At 37.8% G+C, this 21,426-nt stretch overlaps 4 protein-coding genes across 6 annotated transcripts; 3 read left to right on the top strand and 1 right to left on the bottom strand.

Annotated features, from left to right (window-relative positions):
• The first annotated feature begins 388 nt into the window (after window positions 1-388).
• ppp4ca (protein phosphatase 4, catalytic subunit a) lies at window positions 389-4,779 on the top strand. 2 transcript variants are annotated; one of them, XM_079456511.1, is made up of 10 exons: window positions 663-788; window positions 1,220-1,262; window positions 1,459-1,530; window positions 1,669-1,720; window positions 1,823-1,873; window positions 1,972-2,073; window positions 2,209-2,382; window positions 2,464-2,590; window positions 2,680-2,869; window positions 2,998-3,668. In XM_079456511.1, exons 6-10 carry the CDS (start codon window positions 2,008-2,010, stop codon window positions 3,125-3,127), a joined length of 687 nt encoding a protein of 228 aa, XP_079312637.1. In that variant the 5' UTR covers window positions 663-788; window positions 1,220-1,262; window positions 1,459-1,530; window positions 1,669-1,720; window positions 1,823-1,873; window positions 1,972-2,007; the 3' UTR covers window positions 3,128-3,668. The 2 variants fall into 2 exon arrangements, with proteins under 2 accessions (XP_079312636.1, XP_079312637.1); XM_079456510.1 differs by having other exon boundaries at window positions 389-788; window positions 1,220-1,530; window positions 2,998-4,779.
• On the bottom strand, window positions 4,657-7,549 carry nudt9 (nudix (nucleoside diphosphate linked moiety X)-type motif 9). Of its 2 annotated transcripts, XM_079456507.1 has the most exons (9): window positions 7,354-7,549; window positions 6,944-7,208; window positions 6,463-6,696; window positions 6,199-6,282; window positions 6,018-6,104; window positions 5,736-5,847; window positions 5,404-5,550; window positions 5,231-5,315; window positions 4,657-5,139 (listed from the first exon to the last, which is right to left on the bottom strand). In XM_079456507.1, the coding sequence occupies exons 2-9, from the start codon at window positions 7,033-7,035 to the stop codon at window positions 4,994-4,996; spliced, it is 987 nt and encodes a 328-aa protein (XP_079312633.1). In that variant the 5' UTR covers window positions 7,036-7,208; window positions 7,354-7,549; the 3' UTR covers window positions 4,657-4,993. The 2 variants fall into 2 exon arrangements, with proteins under 2 accessions (XP_079312633.1, XP_079312634.1); XM_079456508.1 differs by lacking the exon at window positions 7,354-7,549 and having other exon boundaries at window positions 6,463-6,651; window positions 6,944-7,019.
• Window positions 7,128-15,205, top strand: mapk3 (mitogen-activated protein kinase 3). The gene is made up of 9 exons (XM_079456506.1): window positions 7,128-8,321; window positions 9,470-9,652; window positions 9,971-10,160; window positions 10,470-10,586; window positions 10,667-10,781; window positions 11,644-11,775; window positions 12,138-12,247; window positions 12,345-12,473; window positions 12,635-15,205. Exons 1-8 carry the CDS (start codon window positions 8,110-8,112, stop codon window positions 12,462-12,464), a joined length of 1,179 nt encoding a protein of 392 aa, XP_079312632.1. The 5' UTR covers window positions 7,128-8,109; the 3' UTR covers window positions 12,465-12,473; window positions 12,635-15,205.
• Window positions 15,206-16,399: 1,194 nt separating this feature from the next.
• gdpd3a (glycerophosphodiester phosphodiesterase domain containing 3a) lies at window positions 16,400-21,169 on the top strand. Its single transcript, XM_079456265.1, has 12 exons — window positions 16,400-16,493; window positions 16,623-16,815; window positions 17,191-17,341; window positions 17,593-17,635; window positions 17,736-17,871; window positions 18,278-18,323; window positions 18,403-18,521; window positions 18,594-18,683; window positions 18,791-18,924; window positions 20,533-20,592; window positions 20,699-20,750; window positions 20,868-21,169. Exons 2-12 carry the CDS (start codon window positions 16,810-16,812, stop codon window positions 20,994-20,996), a joined length of 966 nt encoding a protein of 321 aa, XP_079312391.1. The 5' UTR covers window positions 16,400-16,493; window positions 16,623-16,809; the 3' UTR covers window positions 20,997-21,169.
• Window positions 21,170-21,426: the final 257 nt, after the last annotated feature.

Genomic DNA, 21,426 nt, shown 5'->3' with positions numbered 1-21,426 from the left:
TTTTAGTTGGTTTCCGTCAACTTGTCTTGTTTGGTTCTGTGATCTAATCAGAGTCAATGAACTTAAAGTCTACAGTAAAACGTGAAATTAAATTATATTCACAGTTTCACAACATTATTTTGAAGTGTAGACATAAAAATAGAAAGCTGTTTAAAGAAAATTATAAAAAAATAAAAAAGATATGCTCCTCTTTTACTTATTTATGCAAAATAATGTTAACAATGTGGTATGTTCCACGGTGTCTTCTGATAAACGTGATATTTTAATGAAAACTCACACTGCCAAAAACGACAATATCTTGAAATTAAACAGACCAGGTTAATGTTTCAATGCAAATTATCAAAGCTCCAGGTTTTTTTATTAGGAGCAGTTAACGGTGTGGCAAGATGCAGACGGGCTCTATGAACCCTTATTTTGAAAGCAAGCAAGAACACTAGTCAGCTGCTCTCTAATGGGATTCTTAAGTAAAAGAGATTTGTTTAATAGAATTTAGGTCCTGTCTTTCCCCTTTTCTTACTTTTCTTTTTTCCTAATTATTTGTGTCATTATTTTGTTTCTCTTAAACTCTCTGTGTAACATCCATCGACGTTCCACACTCCAGCCCAGTAGGTGGCGGGAATGCACCAAATGTTTGTTTGCCAACGCGATAAATGCCAAAAGAAGAAGAAGAGGAAGCTGCCCATCGGCTTGGATGCGTCTGTGTTCACACTTGCATTACGGCGCCTTTTCGATTTATCAACTACAAAAGAAGCAGCCGGGGCCCAAAAGAATTGCGTTTTAAGTGCAAGGTATCTTTTATGCATTTAGAAATATATTTCAACATATGATCCATAATCCTGAAACCAGACGTACTCTAATGAGATGAGATTGGAGAAAACCCAGCGCAGCATGATTAGCAACTGTGCTAACTGCTTTGTTTGTACTCCCTTAAAAAGTCAGCCATTTAAATGCATGAAATATGCTCGTTTTGCAATGAAGTCGTATTGCTTTCATAATTTGCTCAGGTTAACAAAGTTCGTTAAATTGGTGACTTTCTTGCGTCTAAGACTTGGGTAAATTTACCTGATTTAATGTTACGTTAATGTCTTTTTATGTAACGTTACACAACATTCGTAAACCAACCATGTCACATTGATCCTAGATGTATGATGCATTTCATTCTTAGTTTTAACTTTTTATTTTGTGATTATTTTAAGTTTGTTGTTCCCTTCTTTTGCAGTTTTTTATTCGTCTAGACATTTTTGGGAACCAGCTTGGTGTGTGTAAGCATGTGCACGACCTCATAGCCTTTTCATTTCTTGGGAGAGTGAGTGAGTGAATGAATGAATGATTGAGTGTGTGGTCTCTGTGAGACTAGCACAGCCAGTGAGAGGGGTTGTCATCACCCTCCCATTGAGGAGTATTGTTGTGAAGTGTATGCATGTGTGTCATCATGGGGGACGTCATTGACCTGGACAGACAGATCGAGCAACTCAGACGCTGTGAACTTATCAAGGAAAATGAAGTCAAGGCATTATGTGCCAAAGCAAGGTAAAACAGATAATGCTTGGTCATTCAAGATAAGTTATCCCATAATGTTTTTTGGCTTTACATCTTCACAGAACAGCTATGCATAACCCATGGGTATTGTTAATAATGGTTCTTATTGTATATTTGTCTCCATTATAGGGAGATCCTGGTGGAAGAGAGTAATGTTCAGAGGGTAGATTCCCCAGTCACAGTGAGTATTTTTATATTAATCTATCAAATTTTTCCCATGCTGTGTTTTATAAGGTTTTGTTGTTTTAAAACCAATCCACTATTTTGTTTGGTGCTTTTGCAGGTATGTGGTGATATACATGGCCAGTTCTACGATCTAAAAGAGCTTTTCAGGGTAAGTGAAGTCATGTACAGTACATTACAACTTGCATATGACATTTGAAAACATAACATTGAACTGTATTCCCTGATTATCATCATCTGTTTCTGCAGGTGGGGGGTGAAGTTCCAGAGACAAACTACCTCTTCATGGGAGACTTTGTGGACAGAGGCTTCTATAGTGTGGAGACGTTTCTATTGCTGCTAGCTTTAAAGGTGCAGAACTGTTTGTTTTTATCTGGCTACAGGCCTTGCACGAATAGAGAATCAGAGATTTTGTTTACATGTTATAGATGTTTTGTTAGACTACACCCTGTAGTCTTCCCTTATTCTCAATCTAAATACTTTCAGGTGCGATACCCTGACCGGATAACACTAATAAGAGGGAATCACGAGTCAAGGCAGATCACCCAAGTCTATGGCTTTTATGACGAATGTCTTAGAAAATATGGCTCTGTTACAGTATGGAGGTACTGCACAGAGATCTTTGACTACCTGTCTCTCTCTGCCATTGTTGATGGCAAGGTGCGTTCTCTTGTTTTTCAGTACATTTTTACTTCAGAACGTTTCAGCTTTGAAAGTACTTACCTGACTTTTTATTCCTAGGTATTTTGTGTGCATGGTGGCCTTTCGCCATCCATTCAAACTTTGGATCAGATCAGGACCATTGACCGAAAACAAGAAGTGCCTCATGATGGACCTATGTGTGACCTACTATGGTCTGACCCAGAGGGTGAAACTTTTTTTTTGTCATTCTTAATAAACAAATGTATGCATATGATCTCTAGTAATAATCTACTAAGATTGCTTTTTTGTCTCTAGACACCACAGGGTGGGGTGTAAGTCCACGGGGAGCTGGATATTTGTTTGGAAGTGATGTCGTAGCACAGTTTAATGCTGCTAATGATATCGGCATGATCTGCAGAGCTCATCAGCTGGTTATGGAGGGCTACAAGTGGCATTTCAATGAAACAGTGTTGACAGTGTGGTCTGCTCCCAATTACTGTTATAGGTGGGTTTATTTTTAGTCTTTCTTTGGTCACACAACATTCTTTGGTCACACATTCTTTGGTCACACAACATAAGCACATATCATCCTACCCAGGTATTTTCGTCATAACATTCTATTTGTTTTCTTAGGTGTGGTAATGTGGCAGCCATTTTGGAACTTGATGAACATCTCCAGAGGGAGTTTATTATATTTGAAGCTGCTCCTCAGGAAACCAGAGGCATCCCTTCAAAGAAACCAGTGGCAGACTACTTTCTTTGACATTTCGGATTGGAAGCATCTGAAATTGGTTTTAAATTGTTTTAACTAAATTTTATCTGCACAACATTAAGTACTTCTGTGAATGGACCAGTTACGGCATTTACTGCCAGTTTCAAATTTTATTTCACATTATTCTCCGCAAACTTGTTTCTTACATCTTGTAAAATGTAATTATTGAGACTCTCCCTAATTGTGATAGTTTTGTATTTTTGAACTTTGATATTTTTTCCAACTAAACAATAAAATGTTTGGATTTATATATTTGCATATGAATATCTATGCAAAAATGGGCATACTCATAAACACTTTTTGGTGTAGGAAATAAAGTTCTTTAACTATAATCACTTACAGTTGTTTAAATCTAAAGATCACTATTATCATTAAACAGCTTTCCTGTAGCTCAGTGGTTCGAGCCTTGCACAAGCAATGCCAAGGTTGTGTGTTTGATCCCAGGAGTTTTTTTCTCATACTTGGAAACAAGTGTAAAGTAAAATGCAATGTAAGTTGCTTTGAATAAAAGCGTCGACCAAATGCGTAAATGTATATATGTAGCAGCAGAGATCTGAAGTATTACCTATGGCACTGGACAGCTCCACCTTTTATGCTATTGGATGTTTCCTTGGCAAATTACAAACCAGGTGTTCAGAAGCCTTATGAAACATGCCAGGATAATCAGTTGGTTCTGTTACCCAAATTAAATTTGCTGTGTGGGTTCTAATGCCCCAGTGCGTTAATGATGGGGATACTATACTGTCAAAAAGCACCATCCTTCGGATAAGATGTAAACCGAGGTCCTGACTCTCTGTGGTCATTAAAAATCCTAGGATGTTTGAATAAGAGTAGGGATGTAACCCCGGCATTCTGGCCCAATTCGCCTATATACATCATGCTCTCCTCATCTTCCCCATATGTACCAATTGGCTTGGTAACTCTGTCTCCTCTCCACCAATAAGCTGGTGTGTGGTGGGCGTTCTGGCGCAATATGGATGCTGCACATTGGTTGTGGTTGAGGAGATTTCCCCATTAATGTAAAGTGCTATATGAAATATTATCAAGCCTAGTTTGTGCTTATCCAGAGGTCCACTAACAGTAATCACTGGGAATGCAATGGAATTAAAGCTGAATCTCTGGCATGCCATCAAATTGTTTGACAAAAATGTAAGAATATAAACTGATATAATAAATTATAGGCTACAGTGTTAAAAAATTCAGTGTGTTTAGTTAGGTTACGTGAAATTTCTTTAAAAAAAGCATTTAAATGACTTCTCTGGCTTATCTTGTGATCTAAACTTGATTGAAAATTTGTCACATATATTAGGTCACAATTGTTGTTTTAGTTTAATGTGACAACCCGCCTGCTGTATTGGCCTCCTCAGATTTCTCTCAGATTTCATGTGTATACCACGGAGAACCATATACGGCCACACTGTAACAAAGCACCACTAACATTTTTCCTCAAAACTTATAAAGCAAAACAGTTCTAATTATTAAAGTATGGCAAAAGGTAAAACAATACACAGAATTTGTTTAAGAGTGTTTATTATTTTGGTTATTACAAAGAGTTTTACTCCGTAGCGTGCATATACATTTTATTTAACTACTTCAATGTTATTATATGCATTTGTTTAATAAATTTAATAAAGTGCTAAGATAAATGAGGTTTACGTTTGTTCTGTTGGAATGCATGTTTTGGCAGTGTTGTTACATTTCATGTTAACAAACCGTATGCCTGCACAAGGACCTGCATTGAACAAAATCATTTTGTCATGTTTTCCCCAGACTTCATGTATTGTATATTAATGCAGTAATTCTTCATATTATTCTCCTTTATCCCATCGTGAATTTAGACAGAAAGGCACTTTGCTGTTACCAATGGGCATTTCTTTCCTTAGCAACGGTCTCCAAAAATTGCAAATGACTTGCATAAAGTCTCAGCGAGGAGTCGATGTCAATCCAACTCACTTGACCTGCATCATCTCCTGCCTGCAGTGCCAGCTCACTTACACTATTGCCTGGATGAAGATAAATTAAACATCGAAGTTAGAATGGCATATTTTATTAATCCAACACTATACTATGACTATACCATTTTTGATAAATTACCCGATTCATCATGAAAGTTGACTGCAACTGTCTCCATCCAAGAGTTGTCTGTGTTTCTTGGATCGTCTACATAACCTTTATATATCTATAAAAAAAAGATGTGCAATGACATGGCAGAACTGATTTTCTCAATTGTCATTTCTCTGAAAATACCACAATTTACACAGTCTCACTTGACGACCTTCAGAGTTGAACAGCTCTGTAATCCGCTTTTGGATCTTTTCCTTCTCACTTGGAGATGCCTGCAAAGAGTTCAGTGCCTCCTCTGAGAATTCCCGCAGCAATGCTTGAGAAACAAACTCTCCAGGGTCCACCATACCCTGAACACACAGTAACAAAGATAATATTCAATAAAGTAGGCATACATTTGTGTAAATGTGTTAGCGGAGTGTGAATTTAAAGCTTTATAGACATTTTCAGGTTTTAAAAATGTATTTTAAAACTTGGTGTTCTCTGTGTCTCTGAAAATGTTGTAGACAGTGCAAGAAATCTAGCTTACACTCACCCCTGGGATGGCCCATTCCCCACAATCTAGCCGCTGGATGGACACAAACTGGAGCATGGGACGTTGAGTGTCGGTGTGGTTGACATGCTGTCCAACTGAATCTCTCTTCCATCTGGAGGAAGAAATGGGAAATAAGTTTTGTGTCTTTTAAAAAACTGAAAGTGTTTGAATCACATTTTGCAACAAATGCCTTGCATACCCGATTGCATGAAAGATATCGAATCATGTTAAAAGGTGGTGTGAGAGAGATTTTTTCATATATTATGACAAACATTTTAGTACCTGGTAACAATAGGGTCAGCAGCATGGTTAGGACCCCACCTGCCTAATAGTCCTCTGCCTTCTAGGCCAGTTCTTCCATGTGGATTACTGAGGATGATTCATGAGATTTAAGAACAAAATTGCAAGCCTTTCAAATTTTATATGTGTATATGCAATGATCACATTTTAAAATCTGCCTTACAGCGGTTTGCCATTCTTTATACGATATGGCTCCTCGTGGCTTCTTCGGTCTACAGATCCATCCAAAGAATTGAAGAGTAATTCACTTTGGGAAGAGTAAACAGTCTAAATTAAGACGTTAAAGACTTAATTTTAAATTAAAAAAGTCAATCACTATCACAAATGTCTTATGTTCCTCTGGTACGAATGAATGTGAATTCAAGCCACAGAAAATAACATTTAAAAAAGTGAAATGCAGTGCGTTTCCACAGATGTTTTTACTCACCCAATCTCTGGGTCAGCCCAAACAGGTTTTTTCAGCACAGATGGGGCTGTATAGTTAACAGGGCTATACTGAGTCCAGTTTGTCTCCCAGTCTACCTTGTCATCAGGGACTGGAAAGCGTTTTGTGTGAGAACCAGGATATACGGGGCAACGAGCCTTTATGTGCATGGCAGAAGGCATGCATAAAGATCTGTATGCACACATACTAGGAATGTGACTAATTTGGTTTGTCCGGCTGAAAATAATAAAATATTAAAAATGTAACATGACAGTGACGTAATGATTAAAAAAATCTACTTTCAATATAAAGTCAATACTAATTTATATATTATTAAGCTATAGAGAAAATCAAAAAGGTTTTACTAACGTTAAATCTACCAAATTACAAAATACCTGTACTGAGAGTCGGAGATATATTTTAAATACATGTTACGTTGTGATATTTGGAATGCTACATAATAGTAATTTATGTATGTACATACCAGATTCCACCTATGGCGACAGTGTACGGGAACCCGATGATACTAAGCGCTACATGCACTGATGCAACCCAGTTTCGGGAAACTGCTTTCATTACAAATCAATAAATGTTGAAACGGCAGTAACTAGGAAGTGAGCAAAGTCTGCCCTGCCCTTTATAATGACGCAATTCATGCGACTTGCTGTGTGGAGAACTCGGACACTCACCACCCGAATTCAGGAAATAATGTTGAGTTCAAGACACCTCGGATTTAGGATATTTCCAACCTTACGCCAGAAATAATAAATGGAAAAGCGTTTTATTGATGTTAACAGATACACGGTATGTTTTAACGCAGCTAAATCATTAGTAACATTAATGTTTTTAATGTAACTGAACACTTTTAATGTTACTAAATCAAGACTTACTTACTTGATTTACTTTCGGGTTTGTGATGGGACATATCCCACATCCGAGGTGTCTGGACCGGTTCTGTTTTCCAGTGACGCCTCGTAGAGCCCATGCGCGTTCTCGTTTTCATGGATAGATGTCCATGGTTTTAATGAATCAAGTAGTGATTTTGTGTCGTGTGCAAACAAGCATCTTTCGGTCTCTCAGTTTCCCCAAACTGCGAATAATACAACGTATATCATATACCTTCTAATTTTCCCGTTTTGTATAATTTCCATACATTCTATACATTTTCTATACAATGCAATTGCAATGCAAACTTGTGTAAGTCATTATAAAAATTAATTTAAATTATTTTAAGATGCTTTAATGAAGCTCCATCCACAAAAAGGACAGAATCAGCAACATATTTCGCAAGAACATCAAAACTGAAAATCACAGTAGGGCCTGCTAACCGTGATGGTGGGAGGAATTCCGCACACCCACTCGAGCGTTTTTCCACCGCGTCGTGAATGCGCCTGTATGCGCGCGCTACCGCCCCTAAAAGTTGTACAGGAGTAATGCGCGTTCGCGCTCGCTATCCGTTTACATGCACGCTCGTTCCGCACTTGCATCCTACGAAAAGGGGGCCTTGACCGACTCCTATTCGATTTTCAGAAAAGCGCAACGTCTAACAGCAGTTATTGCTATTTGATAAACCTGTAGTTCAACCAAAGGCAAACACAAGCCCCCTCCCCGAACAACTGTGTAGAGGCGACTGATCTGAGGACAGAAACGATGGCGGAATCGGGCAGCAGCGCGGCAGCGGCCGGAGCCGCGAGCTCGAATAGCAGCGCTGCCGGGACTGGAGGAGCCGTCGCGCCCGGGGGAGCGAATGCAGCCGCGGGATCCAAGCCTGGCCTTGAATCGGTGAAGGGACAAAATTTTGACGTTGGCCCCCGTTACACCGATCTTCAGTACATTGGAGAGGGGGCCTACGGGATGGTCTGGTAAGAGGAAACGGATCTTTTTAGCGAGCGCACACTTTGGTGGAGATGCTGTTGAATTAGGGCGAAATTAAGTGAACTGTTTATTATCAGATCTTCGTAGTAAAGCAAAAACGGGCGTTGAGTCACTGTAAGGATTTGTCATTTGGCATTCCTTATTTAAACACCGAAGAGAAAATATGTGTTAAGTTTCAAAAGCAACAGAATGATTTGTAGTGCTCAACAAGTTTCCTTCTCGCACATCCTTGGATCGGTGTTGGCAGCGGATTGCGAGTAATATATTGGATTAAATCCCATTTTCCCAGCACTGGCTGTGTCTCAAAACATAGCGAGCTGCCTGCAAAAAACAGGATATTTTTGCTTTCTACGTACGTTTGATTTACCCAACCATGTTGTTTAGGTAGCAGTTCACATTGGTTTTAAAAGACAGACGCTAAGTTACCTTCAAAATACACCTATCCACACAATGAAAACATTCAGAGATCAGATCGTGATTTGTGCTTATGTTTGTTTTGTTAAATTTGTGGGGTGAAACTGCGTGCTAGCTTTAATGGTAGTAATCCTGACATCTCACTCTGGGCTCGTAAAACAGGCGTGGTTACGTTGCGGCCAAATGTAGATTAGACAGTGGAGTGGCAAAATAATGCTTGCTTTTGTAGGACTCTTGCTTTAATATATATATATAATGCCAACTGCCCAATGACATGGGAAAATGGGCATTTAAATAATGGTAAACGGAGTATGTAATGTGCTTCAGGCTCTGTCCATCCACAATGACTGTCAAGTTTTGTTGGAGGATGTAAACAATTCGCCCGAACAATGTACACCCAGGCCTTCTATGGGTGACGTTGCTTTGAGAAAGCAGACAACTGAACAATAATTTGCATTATTTTTTTTCGTTTTTTTTCGAAATCTGTTGTTTGTCAATTGCTCACATTGGCCTATTTTCATTAAATAGATTATTGTTTTGCGCATGTTTCTTGCACGTTGTAATTTGTATTGAACATTTATAACATTATAAGTGAGGTTATTTTGTGACTGTTTTTTGCATTTTTCAGTATTTCACAGTCTTCAAGAATTTATTTTTTTATAAAATTGTTATACTTTCCTCAATCTTCTTACTGTCTCTCTTTTTGTTTTGCTGCCCGCAGCTCTGCTTTTGATAATGTGAATAAGAGTCGAGTGGCTATTAAGAAGATCAGTCCATTTGAACACCAGACTTACTGTCAGCGCACACTGAGGGAGATCAAAATCCTGCTGCGGTTTCGTCATGAGAACATCATCGGCATCAATGACATCCTGAGAGCACGGCACATGGACTACATGAGGGATGTGTATCCTTACATTTTTGAGAATTTGCTGTGAATCTTTTACTTTTTTAAATGGTCAATATCTAAAATGTATATATAATATAAATAAAAAATTGACAAAACACAGAATGCATTATCACAAGGTATTACTTGTCTTTATCAGCCAAACATAGCCAAAACATTGCTATCAATGTTTCTATTATTATAACTATGGACTATAGACACCCTCCACAGGTGGCCAGTGTGATTCTGTCTTTTCCGATTTTGTTTGTTTATACGAACACATTTCTAACTGAGTTGGTTCTTTCTGTGAGGTGTTGTAGTTCTTTAACTCCCTTTCAGCTATATCGTACAGGACCTGATGGAGACGGACCTTTACAAATTGCTGAAGACACAGCAACTCAGCAATGATCATATCTGTTACTTTTTGTACCAGATTTTACGAGGGCTGAAATACATTCATTCTGCCAATGTGCTGCACAGAGACCTGAAGCCCTCCAACCTTCTCATCAACACCACCTGTGACCTCAAGGTCAGATTCGGAGCTTGATTCTTTTCCCTGGAATGTATCCAAATTGGGACTAAACTCCAAACCTTGTAATGAGAGGTCGAAAGTCTATAACAGATTAAATGTGATTTTGTAAAACCGCACTAAATCAAATCTCACATATTTCAATATTGCAAACCAAGCATCGGTACAGCACTGCACTTAGTTCATATGGTATTCTGACAGATTATAGTATTTTAAGGATAGAAAAGTGAAGCTAATCGGATTTAATAAATATATTAAGGTATTTCTATACTGTGTGACTTTGTAAAATAAATTATTTCTCATTCTTAGATCTGTGATTTTGGGCTGGCACGGATAGCCGACCCAGAGCATGACCACACCGGGTTTCTTACAGAATATGTGGCTACTCGCTGGTACCGTGCCCCTGAGATCATGCTCAACTCCAAGGTATGTTTACAATTGTGTTTCTGCATCTTCAACATCATCTTTGTGTGTATTTTAATGTGTGCTTTGTGTCTTCCTTATAGGGTTACACCAAGTCAATTGATATTTGGTCAGTGGGTTGCATCTTGGCTGAGATGTTGTCAAACAGACCCATCTTCCCTGGCAAGCACTACCTGGACCAGCTTAACCACATATTGGGTAAGAACGTAGCTGGGTCATGTCCCCATGTTCCCAACCTGACATTGTTTTGTTAGACTTGTTTGCCATGCCTTTTTGTTATCTGCTCTGGGATTTGCTGGATAAGTTTACCAAATGTGATATTATGAGTATGTGCTGATAATATCAAGCATGCTGAAGACTCTGATCGTGATATTGTACTACTCATACTCAATAAGAGAGGTCTTTTTTTGGCTGCAACATCATAGCTTAGAGATTGACAGTACTTTACATTTACATTTAGGCATTTGGCAGATGCTTTTATCCAAAGCAACTTGCATATTTTTACATAGGTATCTGCAATCCCCTGGGATTGAACCCACAACCTTACGTTGTTAACGCAATGCTCTTACCACTGAGCTACAGGAAAGGTGCAGCCAAGGTGCAGGTGTAATCCAACCTACAATAATTCCTAGAATGAAATCTAGCATAAAAAGGAACTGAACCATGTAAATAATTTTGCCTTTAGCAAGGAATATCTTGTATTATGACCCAGCAGCACAGTGTAAACTAAGAGGAACAACACTTTGAAAATAACTTTCATCTACAATGCCATTATCAGCTACCAGCCTTGAGTCTAAAGTTCAGAAATTATTTCACATGACATAATATACTTTTAACATGCTTGTCTGAATTTTCAAAATTGCTGGTGGTCAGCATGTACGCTCCCAATATACTCAATGATATACGTATAAAAATAAAACATTCTCCATCCATCCATTCATTTAAATAAATGATGAGAATGAGAACTCTCTCTTTTAAACCAAACAGGGCAGATTTTTTTTGTGCATCTTGACCTTAATGCATAGTCTGAATATTCTGTTACTCTTCCACGATTTGCCAGGTATTTTGGGCTCTCCATCTCAAGAAGATCTGAACTGCATCATCAACATGAAGGCCAGGAACTACCTCCAGTCTTTACCCCAGAAACCGAAGATCCCATGGAACAAGCTGTTCCCCAAAGCAGACAACAAAGGTGAACGCTCACATTAGGATGTTTAGTATTACAGAAGTGAAATGACATGCAGAGGGTGTATGTAAGGTCTGACAGTAGCTGTCTCAAGAGCGCGCACATGCAGGCGTGTGGGTGTATTGTGGGTGTGAGCAAATGGTCTTGCTGCATTGTGCAAGGATGTTTAAATGAAACATGAAGCCAGAACGAAATTAAATTACTACTGTATTTTATCTTATTATTCTCTTTGGCTTATACTCTACTGCTCTGTTTCTGTCTCTATGGATAAGCGTTTTGTATCGTGCACGTTTTTTACGGGTGACATGCCTGTATAGGTGTATTTTCAGCATAGTAGTTTAAAACCTCTGTGTTTGTTGCCTTTTAAGCTCTGGATTTGTTGGACCGCATGTTAACCTTTAACCCGAACAATCGTATAACTGTGGAAGAAGCATTGGCCCACCCTTACCTGGAGCAGTACTATGACCCCTCTGATGAGGTATCTCTCCCTTTTAAACTCCAATCTCATGACTTTATCTGTCTCGCACCCCACCAATCTGTCAGTTTACAGCGTTTCGCATTGTTTGCACATTTAGCCTGTGGCTGAGGAACCCTTCAATTTCAAAATGGAGCTGGATGACCTTCCTAAAGAAAAGCTCAAAGAGCTAATCTTCGAGGAGACCGCACGCTTCCAAGCAAACTACCAGGGCTCCTGAGAGGGACGGGTAAGAATGACGTACAGCAGTCATAAAATACATGAATGTAATGTTAGATGCTGATGGTACAGTTACTTGTCGGGATTCTTGTTGTAAATTTTTATACATATTTTCTAGATAATTCTAGATTTTCTAGTGATGCTATTTTTTTTATAAAACTTGTTTTTCAGCCTTCACAGAGAATGATCAAGCAGAGTGGAGTCTCGGATAAAGACAACTCTAGACAACCTGCGAACACATATACATACATATAAACATAAAAAAAATCAAGATAAAAAGAGGAAAAATGTACATGTAAAACTTTCAGCTTTCTTTCACCTGTACATCTCTCTCGCTGGGAAGCTGTGTGCTATTTCAGGCATATAACCTCTTATCATAATGCCATTAACGGGGCTGTCAGGCTCACTGTTGTTATTACATACTGCACACAGCTCCTACTCTTTCAAACAATTGCATCTTTCACTCTTTCTATCAGTACTCGGCTTCTCCTTAGTTCTTTCTTTCTATCTGTCTCTTTCTTTTCATTTCTCTCTAGAGGGGTGTCTTTTTACTGGTCTGTGTTGTTCTGGGTGTTTTTCATCCGCGAGAGAGAGAGAGAGAGAGAGAGAGAGAGAGAGAGAGAGAATCTTGACGATGGGCACTGGACTGGCGTGTGTATATACGTGATTTAGAATTTCTTTGGAGTATTGTAAGTTGGACATCTGTTTGTACACTGTAATTTGAACGTTACGATTGGTTTCTAAATGTGTTTTGTAATGTTGGGAATTTATATTTGAATATCTTTTGAAACTATACAGTCATTACTCGTTTTTTTTATTCATTCCAAGACAGGTGGTGTTGCATTTAATGAGCTTGGATGTTTCCGTTTATCTTAATTTTTTTATATTGAGAGAAAGAGGTCTTGGTATGATCCTAGGTTATAAGTGTGTTGAGAAATGGCGAGGAGAGGAAAGTGAGCAAGATATGGATTAATATCCCCGGTATCATCTGCTGTAAAATATCATGTTCTACTGTGGAAAATGTAAACTTTCTTGCCAATATTTTTGGAAAATTAAGCCATCAGTATCGTTTTTTGAAGCTGAATTCCTCATTCATCTGTAAAATTTTCTCTCGTACATGTGATGGAGGGTTTTTGGTGTGCAGACCTTCATCTTGTATTATTTTCCCTTTTTGGGGCGGGGTTGATATGGATTTCTTTGTGAATGACATTAGTTGTCATTGGTTACCGTGTTCCAAGGCTACTGTTGCCAGGATTCCTTTTTGATAAGTCACAAATGGTTCCCCTCGATCTGGCTCAGTGCAACGTCCCTTACGCTATGTTGAGACTGTTCTTTCTTCAACCTCTTGTTCTGAATTGTGGAATCATAGCCAACGCTTTCAGAGCCATAGCACATGTTTTCCTCATTCCCTCCCTGTGATGTCAGAACTTTTCAAAGGGCTTTTCCGCAGGGCTTGCTGACCTCATGCCCCTCTTGCTTGTGATTGGCTATCCTTGTTTATTAAGTCTCTGGATTGGCTGACTTTGCATGCATTGCATCACAGGTAAACATCATGGATTTGCTACTTTTACCTCGGTTCCCTCCACACCCTTTATCATCGTCACTTTTCATCCTTAACATTTTTTGGCCAATCGTGGAATAGGGAAGCGTGTTGAAGTGAGAAGACTTAAAATGGCACAGTGTGCCGCTGTTTTATTATTTGCATAAATTAATCCTCCCCACCGTTTAAAACTTAATTAACACAAGACCCAGCTGCAGAGCAGATTCACTTCCATCACGTGACTTTAGCCAATCAGTGCACCTGCACTTTGTGTCCCATGACCAAACATTTTGTTTCCGCTTTCAGTTTGATCTATTCCTGTATCATGTTTCCTCCTTTCTTTTTTCTTACTACACTTTCATCTTGCTTGATCTCAGTTTCCCATGCAACTAAATAGGGTGGAACAGGCAATGATGGTTGGTTTCATGCCATGTCTACGTCTGTTTTCGCCAACCAGAAGCTGCTTCTCTCTGCTCCCTCAAGGAGGGGAGATCATCCAATTCTGTGACCTGAGGGAAACATTTCATTACCTACGAAAGGGTTATTATTTATATTACTGTATTGTCAATGGCAATGATATGCTCATTATGAATGGGACCATTAGGACTGTCAGCAAAAAATACACTCACACACACACAAACATTGAACTGATATGCACTCAACACATTTACGGATGTATTTTTCAGATATATATATATATATATACCTGCACGCATACAGTATATGATTTAAAAAGCCTTCAAAGGAGACCGATATCGTTATGTCCTTTTTAATGGCTGTAATTATGATTTTTTTGTTGGTGTTATATTGGTGAGGTTTTTTATTTTAAAAACTAAAAAGGGATTTTAATCTTTTGTCCTTTTAAACTATATTTTGCATTTCTTTTGTTTTTCGCTTTGGGTGTGAAAAATAATTGGCTGTTCACTCTTTCTGAAGTCTATTTTTCCCTGAATCTTGTAAGGAATTATTTTAAGTGATGATTAAACAATATGAGTAGATTCTCAAGAGAAATGAGCTATGGATGGTTATAGTCTATGTATATGCTTATGGGTATTATAAATTAAACGATTAACAAAAACAGAATTATATACATATATTAAATAAAATTCCTGATACTGTAAGTCTTTAATGTGTGGTCATTCTTTTTTATTGTTGCCTGCTTGTGCTTTTTTTTAGCAAGAATAAAAAAAAAATGTATCTTACTGCAAAGGCTACTGTGCATATGTTAAAAAAAACTTAGCGAAATCTTATTTTAATCTTTAATACAGCACTACATCAAATACAGATCGTCATAAGCTTCCACTTTTTCATTTCATATGTAATCCTATTAACTAGTTGTGAAATTGTTCCAATCTAATGAATAGCTAGAGGGCTCCTTTCCATTTGTGTCTTTTGGTTAACCTGTCACCTTACACTCCAATTAACCCTCAGTTATATTCTCACAAATTAGTTATTGGAAAGCACTCTTATTATTCAAAACCCTACTTCGTTTGGCTTGACAATAGAAAAATAAAGAATTCGTGGCAAGCGTAAACATAGCCTTGGCAAGCTTTCCAGGAAATTGTTCGTATGTTATTTTATGTCTAGTTTTTTTACTTTCCAGACTCAATTACACAACTAACTTTTCCCAAATTTCCAGCACTTGTTCTAAAGGAACTATTACCTTCTCTATCTCCTCTCAAATGAGTTGTCTGTCCAGTTGGACCACTCCCCGATTCCAAAAACAAGTTCCAGCAAGGCTTTAGAAATCTTCTGCGACGCATTCCACTCTTAAAGACATAATGAACTGAGTAGGATTCAAGTGTGCTTAGTTATATTTTATGTGCAAAACTAAAATTCATTGTTAATTGTATCATTAGACATATTAATTCATTTTAGTGAGATTATTTTGGATATTTGCGGTGTGATAAAACTACTTTACCAAGACTATACGAATTAAAGGGAATATGTTACTCTTGCTTTTTTCCTCATTTGACACTGTTCTCTTTGTTTGTCAGATAACACTCTTTCAGCAATTCACAGAACAAGAACAATAGGCCGGAAAATGTCCTGCTGACAGGCAGAACCGACACTGTTGCTGTTGTTTCATGCACATGTGCCACTGTGTGTTTATATGTCTCAAATCACAAATTTTGTGGAACATTAAATGTGTGAGAACATAAATACATGCCAAACATGAACTCGCATTCAACAAAACCATCAGTCCAAATCTCAGTCCTGTTCCGACAGGACATGAACAATTTTTTTCATGTAAACAAAACATCTGTACTGAGTTACAGTATTGTACAAGTTATCTTGAAAAAGGTAACATGCAAAGTATGTTAAGGATCTAGGAATAAATTTTCACACACTCAGAAAGTATTTGCAAACACCCTCACTGACTTCAACAAAAGGGAGGGGACAGTTTGGGTCACAGAGAGAACAGCTACCAATGACTAACTGACTATCCAAAATTTAGTAATATGTACACACCTAGAGAGCAAGAAAGAGGTAATTCCAGTTTTTATGCCTGTATCTTCATTGCATTTGTTTTGAGGTTATATGATTTTGCAACCTGTTTTCTCGTTTGTACTTTTTCTTTTGACTTACATGATCATTGCAACATTTCTTACTATGAAGGTGATATGAGGCTAATGCAAAGAGAAAAGGGAGTGGTAAGGTAAACTACATAGGTGTGAACTACAAGTGAAGAGGAAAAGTTGAAGAAGTATTCAACCGACAGGTGCTTTGGAAGTCAACTTAAATCTGGTTCTGGATCCAAACCTAAATCGCATTCCTCAAGACAGCAGGAAGTTGACGGAACACTATGCTGGTAAGTTTAATCACTTACATTTATTCAGAAATCATACTTTGCATAAACAGAGAAAATGCTAACGGTAAAAAACAAACTGTATATGAAGTTTACAAATAAACCTGTGTGTCCTATGATGTGACAGCAAAAATTTACAAATCAAAGCGATAATAATATATTATTCATATTTGTCATATAATTTAGCATCAAATAGATTTATTATTTATTATTTATTATTTCTCATTTTTGTTGTCACATCATATGACAAATGTATGTTTTTTTTTTGTGTCACCTACCCATATGTTATGATTACTGGATATATGCATACATCATAATACTTTATAAATACATACAACTTATTTTTTTTCTGTTTTGGCTGGCATCTGCTGCACTCAGCCTATGGGAATAATGGCAAGTTGCTTGTACTACCTGCTCCCAGCAATAGGGGGCTACGCTCTCACATCACTCTACTTTCTGAAGAATCCTCATATTCTTCATAAGAGAAAGAAGACGGCTTTCTACTGTACACACATTTCTCATAGAGGAGGTACGGTATCAGGTGTTTGGTTCAATCCACAAATTAAAAAGAAAATTCATAGACAATTTAACACCTTTGAAAGTTTGAAATGATCATTGAGTTCTGTTACTTTATATAATTGATAACAACTGGCTTTAATAATATGTTTAGAAATGTGTTACTTTGTTTGCATGTTGCATGATTGTAGGCCATCAATTCATAAAAATGTCAGTGCATTAACAGTGCAAGGGATTAACTGCACATTTGCTCTGTGTCCTCAGGCTGTGGTGAAAGAATTGAGAACACTTTGGAGGCCTTTACACAGTGAGTGGGAAGCTGTTCTTGAATCAGAGCTTCTGAACAGAACAGATCAATATCATCCTCTGTTATGTTTATCATTTTCTGTATAAAATGTTTCTCTTAGTGCTATTGACATGGGCACCGAGATGCTGGAGCTGGACTGTCACTTGACGAAAGATGGTCATGTGGTGGTGTCACATGATGACGAACTCCTGAGGCAGACTGGGCACGATGTTTCCATCTCGTCCTTAAACCTGGAGGTAAGAGGTCAAGGTGAACATACTCTCCTGCAGCTCTACCTACACTGCAAAAAACATTCCATAAAATTACCAGTACATTTTCCCTTATGTTACGGACATCTTCGTTAATGCTAAAATGTAATCTAATACATTACTGAATGTAAAATACAGGTAAAACAACTGTATAAAATGGATACGGAAAATTCCTTTATATTAATTCAGTATATTGTGGCCTATTTTTACGGATGTTTTTTTAGTTTACTCTCTAAGAAAACGTTTGTAATTTTAATTCTTTAATTACTTTAATTCTGCTTCCTTCCTCCTTTTACCTCCGTTTTACCACATTCATATCTATTCATTTGTATTTCACAGATTTCCCATATAAGCTTTTTGATTTAAGGAATAAATGTTATTATTCTATTTTCAGGACTTGCCACTTTATAAAGAGACACTCGAGGTTACCTTCAGGACAGGTGTGCCAATACAAATGAAACTGCAAAATAATGTTTATTTATTAAAAAATAAAGATGCCATTGTAACCCTCTTGCACAGGTTACTGCAGCACTGGGTCAGACAGAAACATTGCTTTATTAGAGGATGTGTTCCGCAAATTTCCTCACATGCCTGTGAACATTGAAGTGAAAGAGGATAACTGTACACTGATTGGGAAGGTATAGGAGCACACATAATACGCATCATCTTTCTTCTCAGTGTGTTTTTATTAAATTCACTGTGTCTTTCAGGTTTCTGATCTTGTGAAGAAATATAACAGAGAAGGCATCACAGTTTGGGCGTCTGGGGAATCCCCCATCATGGCCCACTGTCGCAAAGCGGTGTGTGAATGTCCCTTTCTTATTTCAGTTACATCAGACATGTATCCTTGTTGTTATCTAACTATTTTCCTTTTCTAATATTTGGCCCTTTCATTGTGCTTTGGTAGAACCCCTCCATGCCCTATGCGTTCACTCAAAATCAAGGTTTACGGCTCCTATTCTTGTATTATACCGGCCTTCTACCATTTGTCCCACTGGGAGAAAGTTTCCTGCAGTTCTACTTGCCACGAATCATGAACAGGTCTGTGTGTTCCACCTTCTGCCATTTTGTGTTATTTGTAGAGTTATGTTCAAAATCAAAGCAGTCCAACATCACTAACCCGAACAGTCACTGGTTTTGGTAGAAATTATAATTCCATATGGCAAATATTTTACTAGTAGGTGTAGTAGAGTAATAGAAAACCAACAGTCATGACATGCATGCTGCTAATTCTGTGTAATTGAATCATTAATTGAAATGGGTGTGTTCAAAATAATAGCAGTGTGGAGTTCAAATAGAGAGGTAAATCATTCTGTGAAAATGAATGTCAAACAAGTGGCCCTTATTTAAGAACAAAGGCAGCAAATGTTGTAATCTTCATATCACCCTGGAAATCTGAGTAAAATGGGTCGTTCCAGACATTGTTCAGAAGAACAGTGTAGTTTGATAAAAAAATTGATTAGAGAGGTAAAAACATATAAAGAAGTGCAGAAAAGGATAGGCTGCTCACCTTAAATGATATCAAATGCTTTAAGATGGAAACCAAACCAGAAAGACTTCTAAAAACTACCTTTCAAATGGATCGAAGAATAGACAAAATGGCAAAGACTCAGCCAATGGTCCGCTCCAGGGTGATTAAAGAAAGTCTGATGTTACCTGTGAGTACTGTAACAATTAGAAGAGGCCTATAAGAAGCCAAGCTATCGGCAAGAAGCCCCTGCAAAGTCCCATTGTGGAAAAGACAACATGTGCTGAAGAGGTTACAATTGACAAAGAACACATTGACTGCCCTTAAGAGAAATGGCGCAATATTTTGTTCATTTTTGTTCATTTTGGGTCTAGGGGTCGCAGACAGTTTGTCAGACGACCTCCAAACACTGAATTCAAGCCCACAGTACACTGTGAAGACAGCGAGGCATGTTTGCGCTATGATGTGGGGATGTTTTTGATACTTTGGTGTTCGGCTATTTATCGGATTCCGGGGATCATGGATCAGTTTGAGTACATTAAAATACTTGAAGAGGTCATGTTGCCTTATGCCAAAGAGGAGATGCCCTTGAAATGAGTGTTTCTACAAGACAACCACCCCAAACACACCCGTAAGCAAGCAGCATCTTGGTTTCAGACCAAAAATATTAACGTTATGAAGTGGCCAGCCCAATCGCCAGACCTTAATTCAATAGAAAACCTGTGGGGTGACTTAACAAATACCTGCTCACAGGTGCCTGAAGTTGGAATCCATGCAAAACAGATGTGAACCAGCTCTCAGAAACCGTGGCTATACAACAAAGTAATTAGTTCAGTGATTCAAAATAATTTTAATTTTATACAAATTTTATTTTATACAGTAAATGTTTGACTTTGTAAAGAAAAATGCAGACACTGCTATTTTTTTGAACAGCCTTACATTCCTTTTTCTTCACTTTCTGTTGAGTAATAAAAAATGTGATACTTTTTTCTTCATGTTTTGATTTAGAATAGAATGTGCAGTTTTCCGAATGCATTTGTGTACGAAATAAGTTATTGTAAGGATTTGGAGCATTACTCACTTTTTTAAACACACTGCTTTTATTTTGAACACAACTGTATATTAACAACACAGATAATTAAAACACTGCTGTCTCACTACCTTGACATCCTTCCATACAGAACATTCACACCAGACATGTGGATTCTGAAAAACAGTTTTGTGGTCTTCCTATTAGACAGGTAATTTAAGCAATTTAAACAATTAATAGTACTATCAAACTAAAACAACAGATTATTTCAGTTTTTAGTACATGTTTGTACATTGTGTTCTTTTTGTTCGTGGCAGACTGACTATGCGAAAAGGGATGTTCAAGCACCTTAGAGAAAGAGGAATTCAGGTTTGTGGCCATATATTAGCCTACAACCTTTCGTTTTTAAGTGTGAAACTACCCTCACGGGCAGAATGTTAAATGAAGTAGCCTATAAACAATCAAATGTGTCTCGTCTCTCTTTAGATTCATCTCTTTGTGTGTAATGAAGAACAGGATATTGAGGCGGCATTTTCTCTGGGGGCAACAGGAGTCATGAGCGACTATCCCTCCCTGTTGTCAAACTACATTAAAATGCGCAAACAAGCAACGTGATAAAAGTACAACAACATACAGAGCATATACTCCACCCTTTTAGTCAAACAGACAAATTCTATCCTTAGCGATAAATCATACAATGCCAACTATCCTTAGCGATAAATCAAACCATGATTGCATTCCTCAAAAAGTATATAAGTGGGAACACATGAACAATAAATAGACAATATAAAAAACAATTGTTGTGAGTTTTTCTTTGGTCCTAGCTTGATGACCCCAGCATTGCATGTTTATTGTGGTTTTCAATAGGTAGGTGTCATTTTAGCTCATCCCTTCTCATGCTTGAAAACAAACACAATCCTTGTTTTCTAAAGCTGTGCAAAGTCCAAATGTGGCCATCAGCTGTACCAAACTAGAATATTCAGGAACAGGAAGTTAGTGACAACTACAGACATTAAAATATATATTATACAATGCTCCTCACAAC

This window comes from Barbatula barbatula (genome assembly GCF_947034865.1).
Source record: "Barbatula barbatula genome assembly, chromosome: 5".
NCBI classification, from domain to species: Eukaryota; Metazoa; Chordata; class Actinopteri; order Cypriniformes; family Nemacheilidae; genus Barbatula; species Barbatula barbatula.
Note: the sequence above shows the minus strand (reverse complement) of the source record. Positions and strands in the feature narration are given on the sequence as shown.

Bases quoted from the DNA above. Each gene is read 5' to 3' on its own strand.
- ppp4ca (XM_079456510.1), top strand. From the start codon at position 1,421: ATGTGTGTCATCATGGGGGACGTCATTGACCTGGACAGACAGATCGAG. The intron at 1,721-1,822 runs GTGAGTATTTTT...GTGCTTTTGCAG, and splicing joins GGGTAGATTCCCCAGTCACA to GTATGTGGTGATATACATGG. The intron at 2,383-2,463 runs GTGCGTTCTCTT...TTTTATTCCTAG, and splicing joins CTGCCATTGTTGATGGCAAG to GTATTTTGTGTGCATGGTGG.
- nudt9 (XM_079456507.1), bottom strand. From the start codon at position 7,035: ATGAAAGCAGTTTCCCGAAACTGGGTTGCATCAGTGCATGTAGCGCTT. The intron at 5,848-6,017 runs GTACTAAAATGT...TTCTTCCTCCAG, and splicing joins GCTGACCCTATTGTTACCAG to ATGGAAGAGAGATTCAGTTG. The intron at 5,140-5,230 runs GTAATTTATCAA...ATCTTCATCCAG, and splicing joins CAACTTTCATGATGAATCGG to GCAATAGTGTAAGTGAGCTG.
- mapk3 (XM_079456506.1), top strand. From the start codon at position 8,110: ATGGCGGAATCGGGCAGCAGCGCGGCAGCGGCCGGAGCCGCGAGCTCG. The intron at 10,587-10,666 runs GTATGTTTACAA...TCTTCCTTATAG, and splicing joins AGATCATGCTCAACTCCAAG to GGTTACACCAAGTCAATTGA. The intron at 11,776-12,137 runs GTGAACGCTCAC...TTGCCTTTTAAG, and splicing joins CCCCAAAGCAGACAACAAAG to CTCTGGATTTGTTGGACCGC.
- gdpd3a (XM_079456265.1), top strand. The intron at 18,522-18,593 runs GTATAGGAGCAC...TGTGTCTTTCAG, and splicing joins ACTGTACACTGATTGGGAAG to GTTTCTGATCTTGTGAAGAA. The intron at 18,925-20,532 runs GTCTGTGTGTTC...CCTTCCATACAG, and splicing joins TTGCCACGAATCATGAACAG to AACATTCACACCAGACATGT.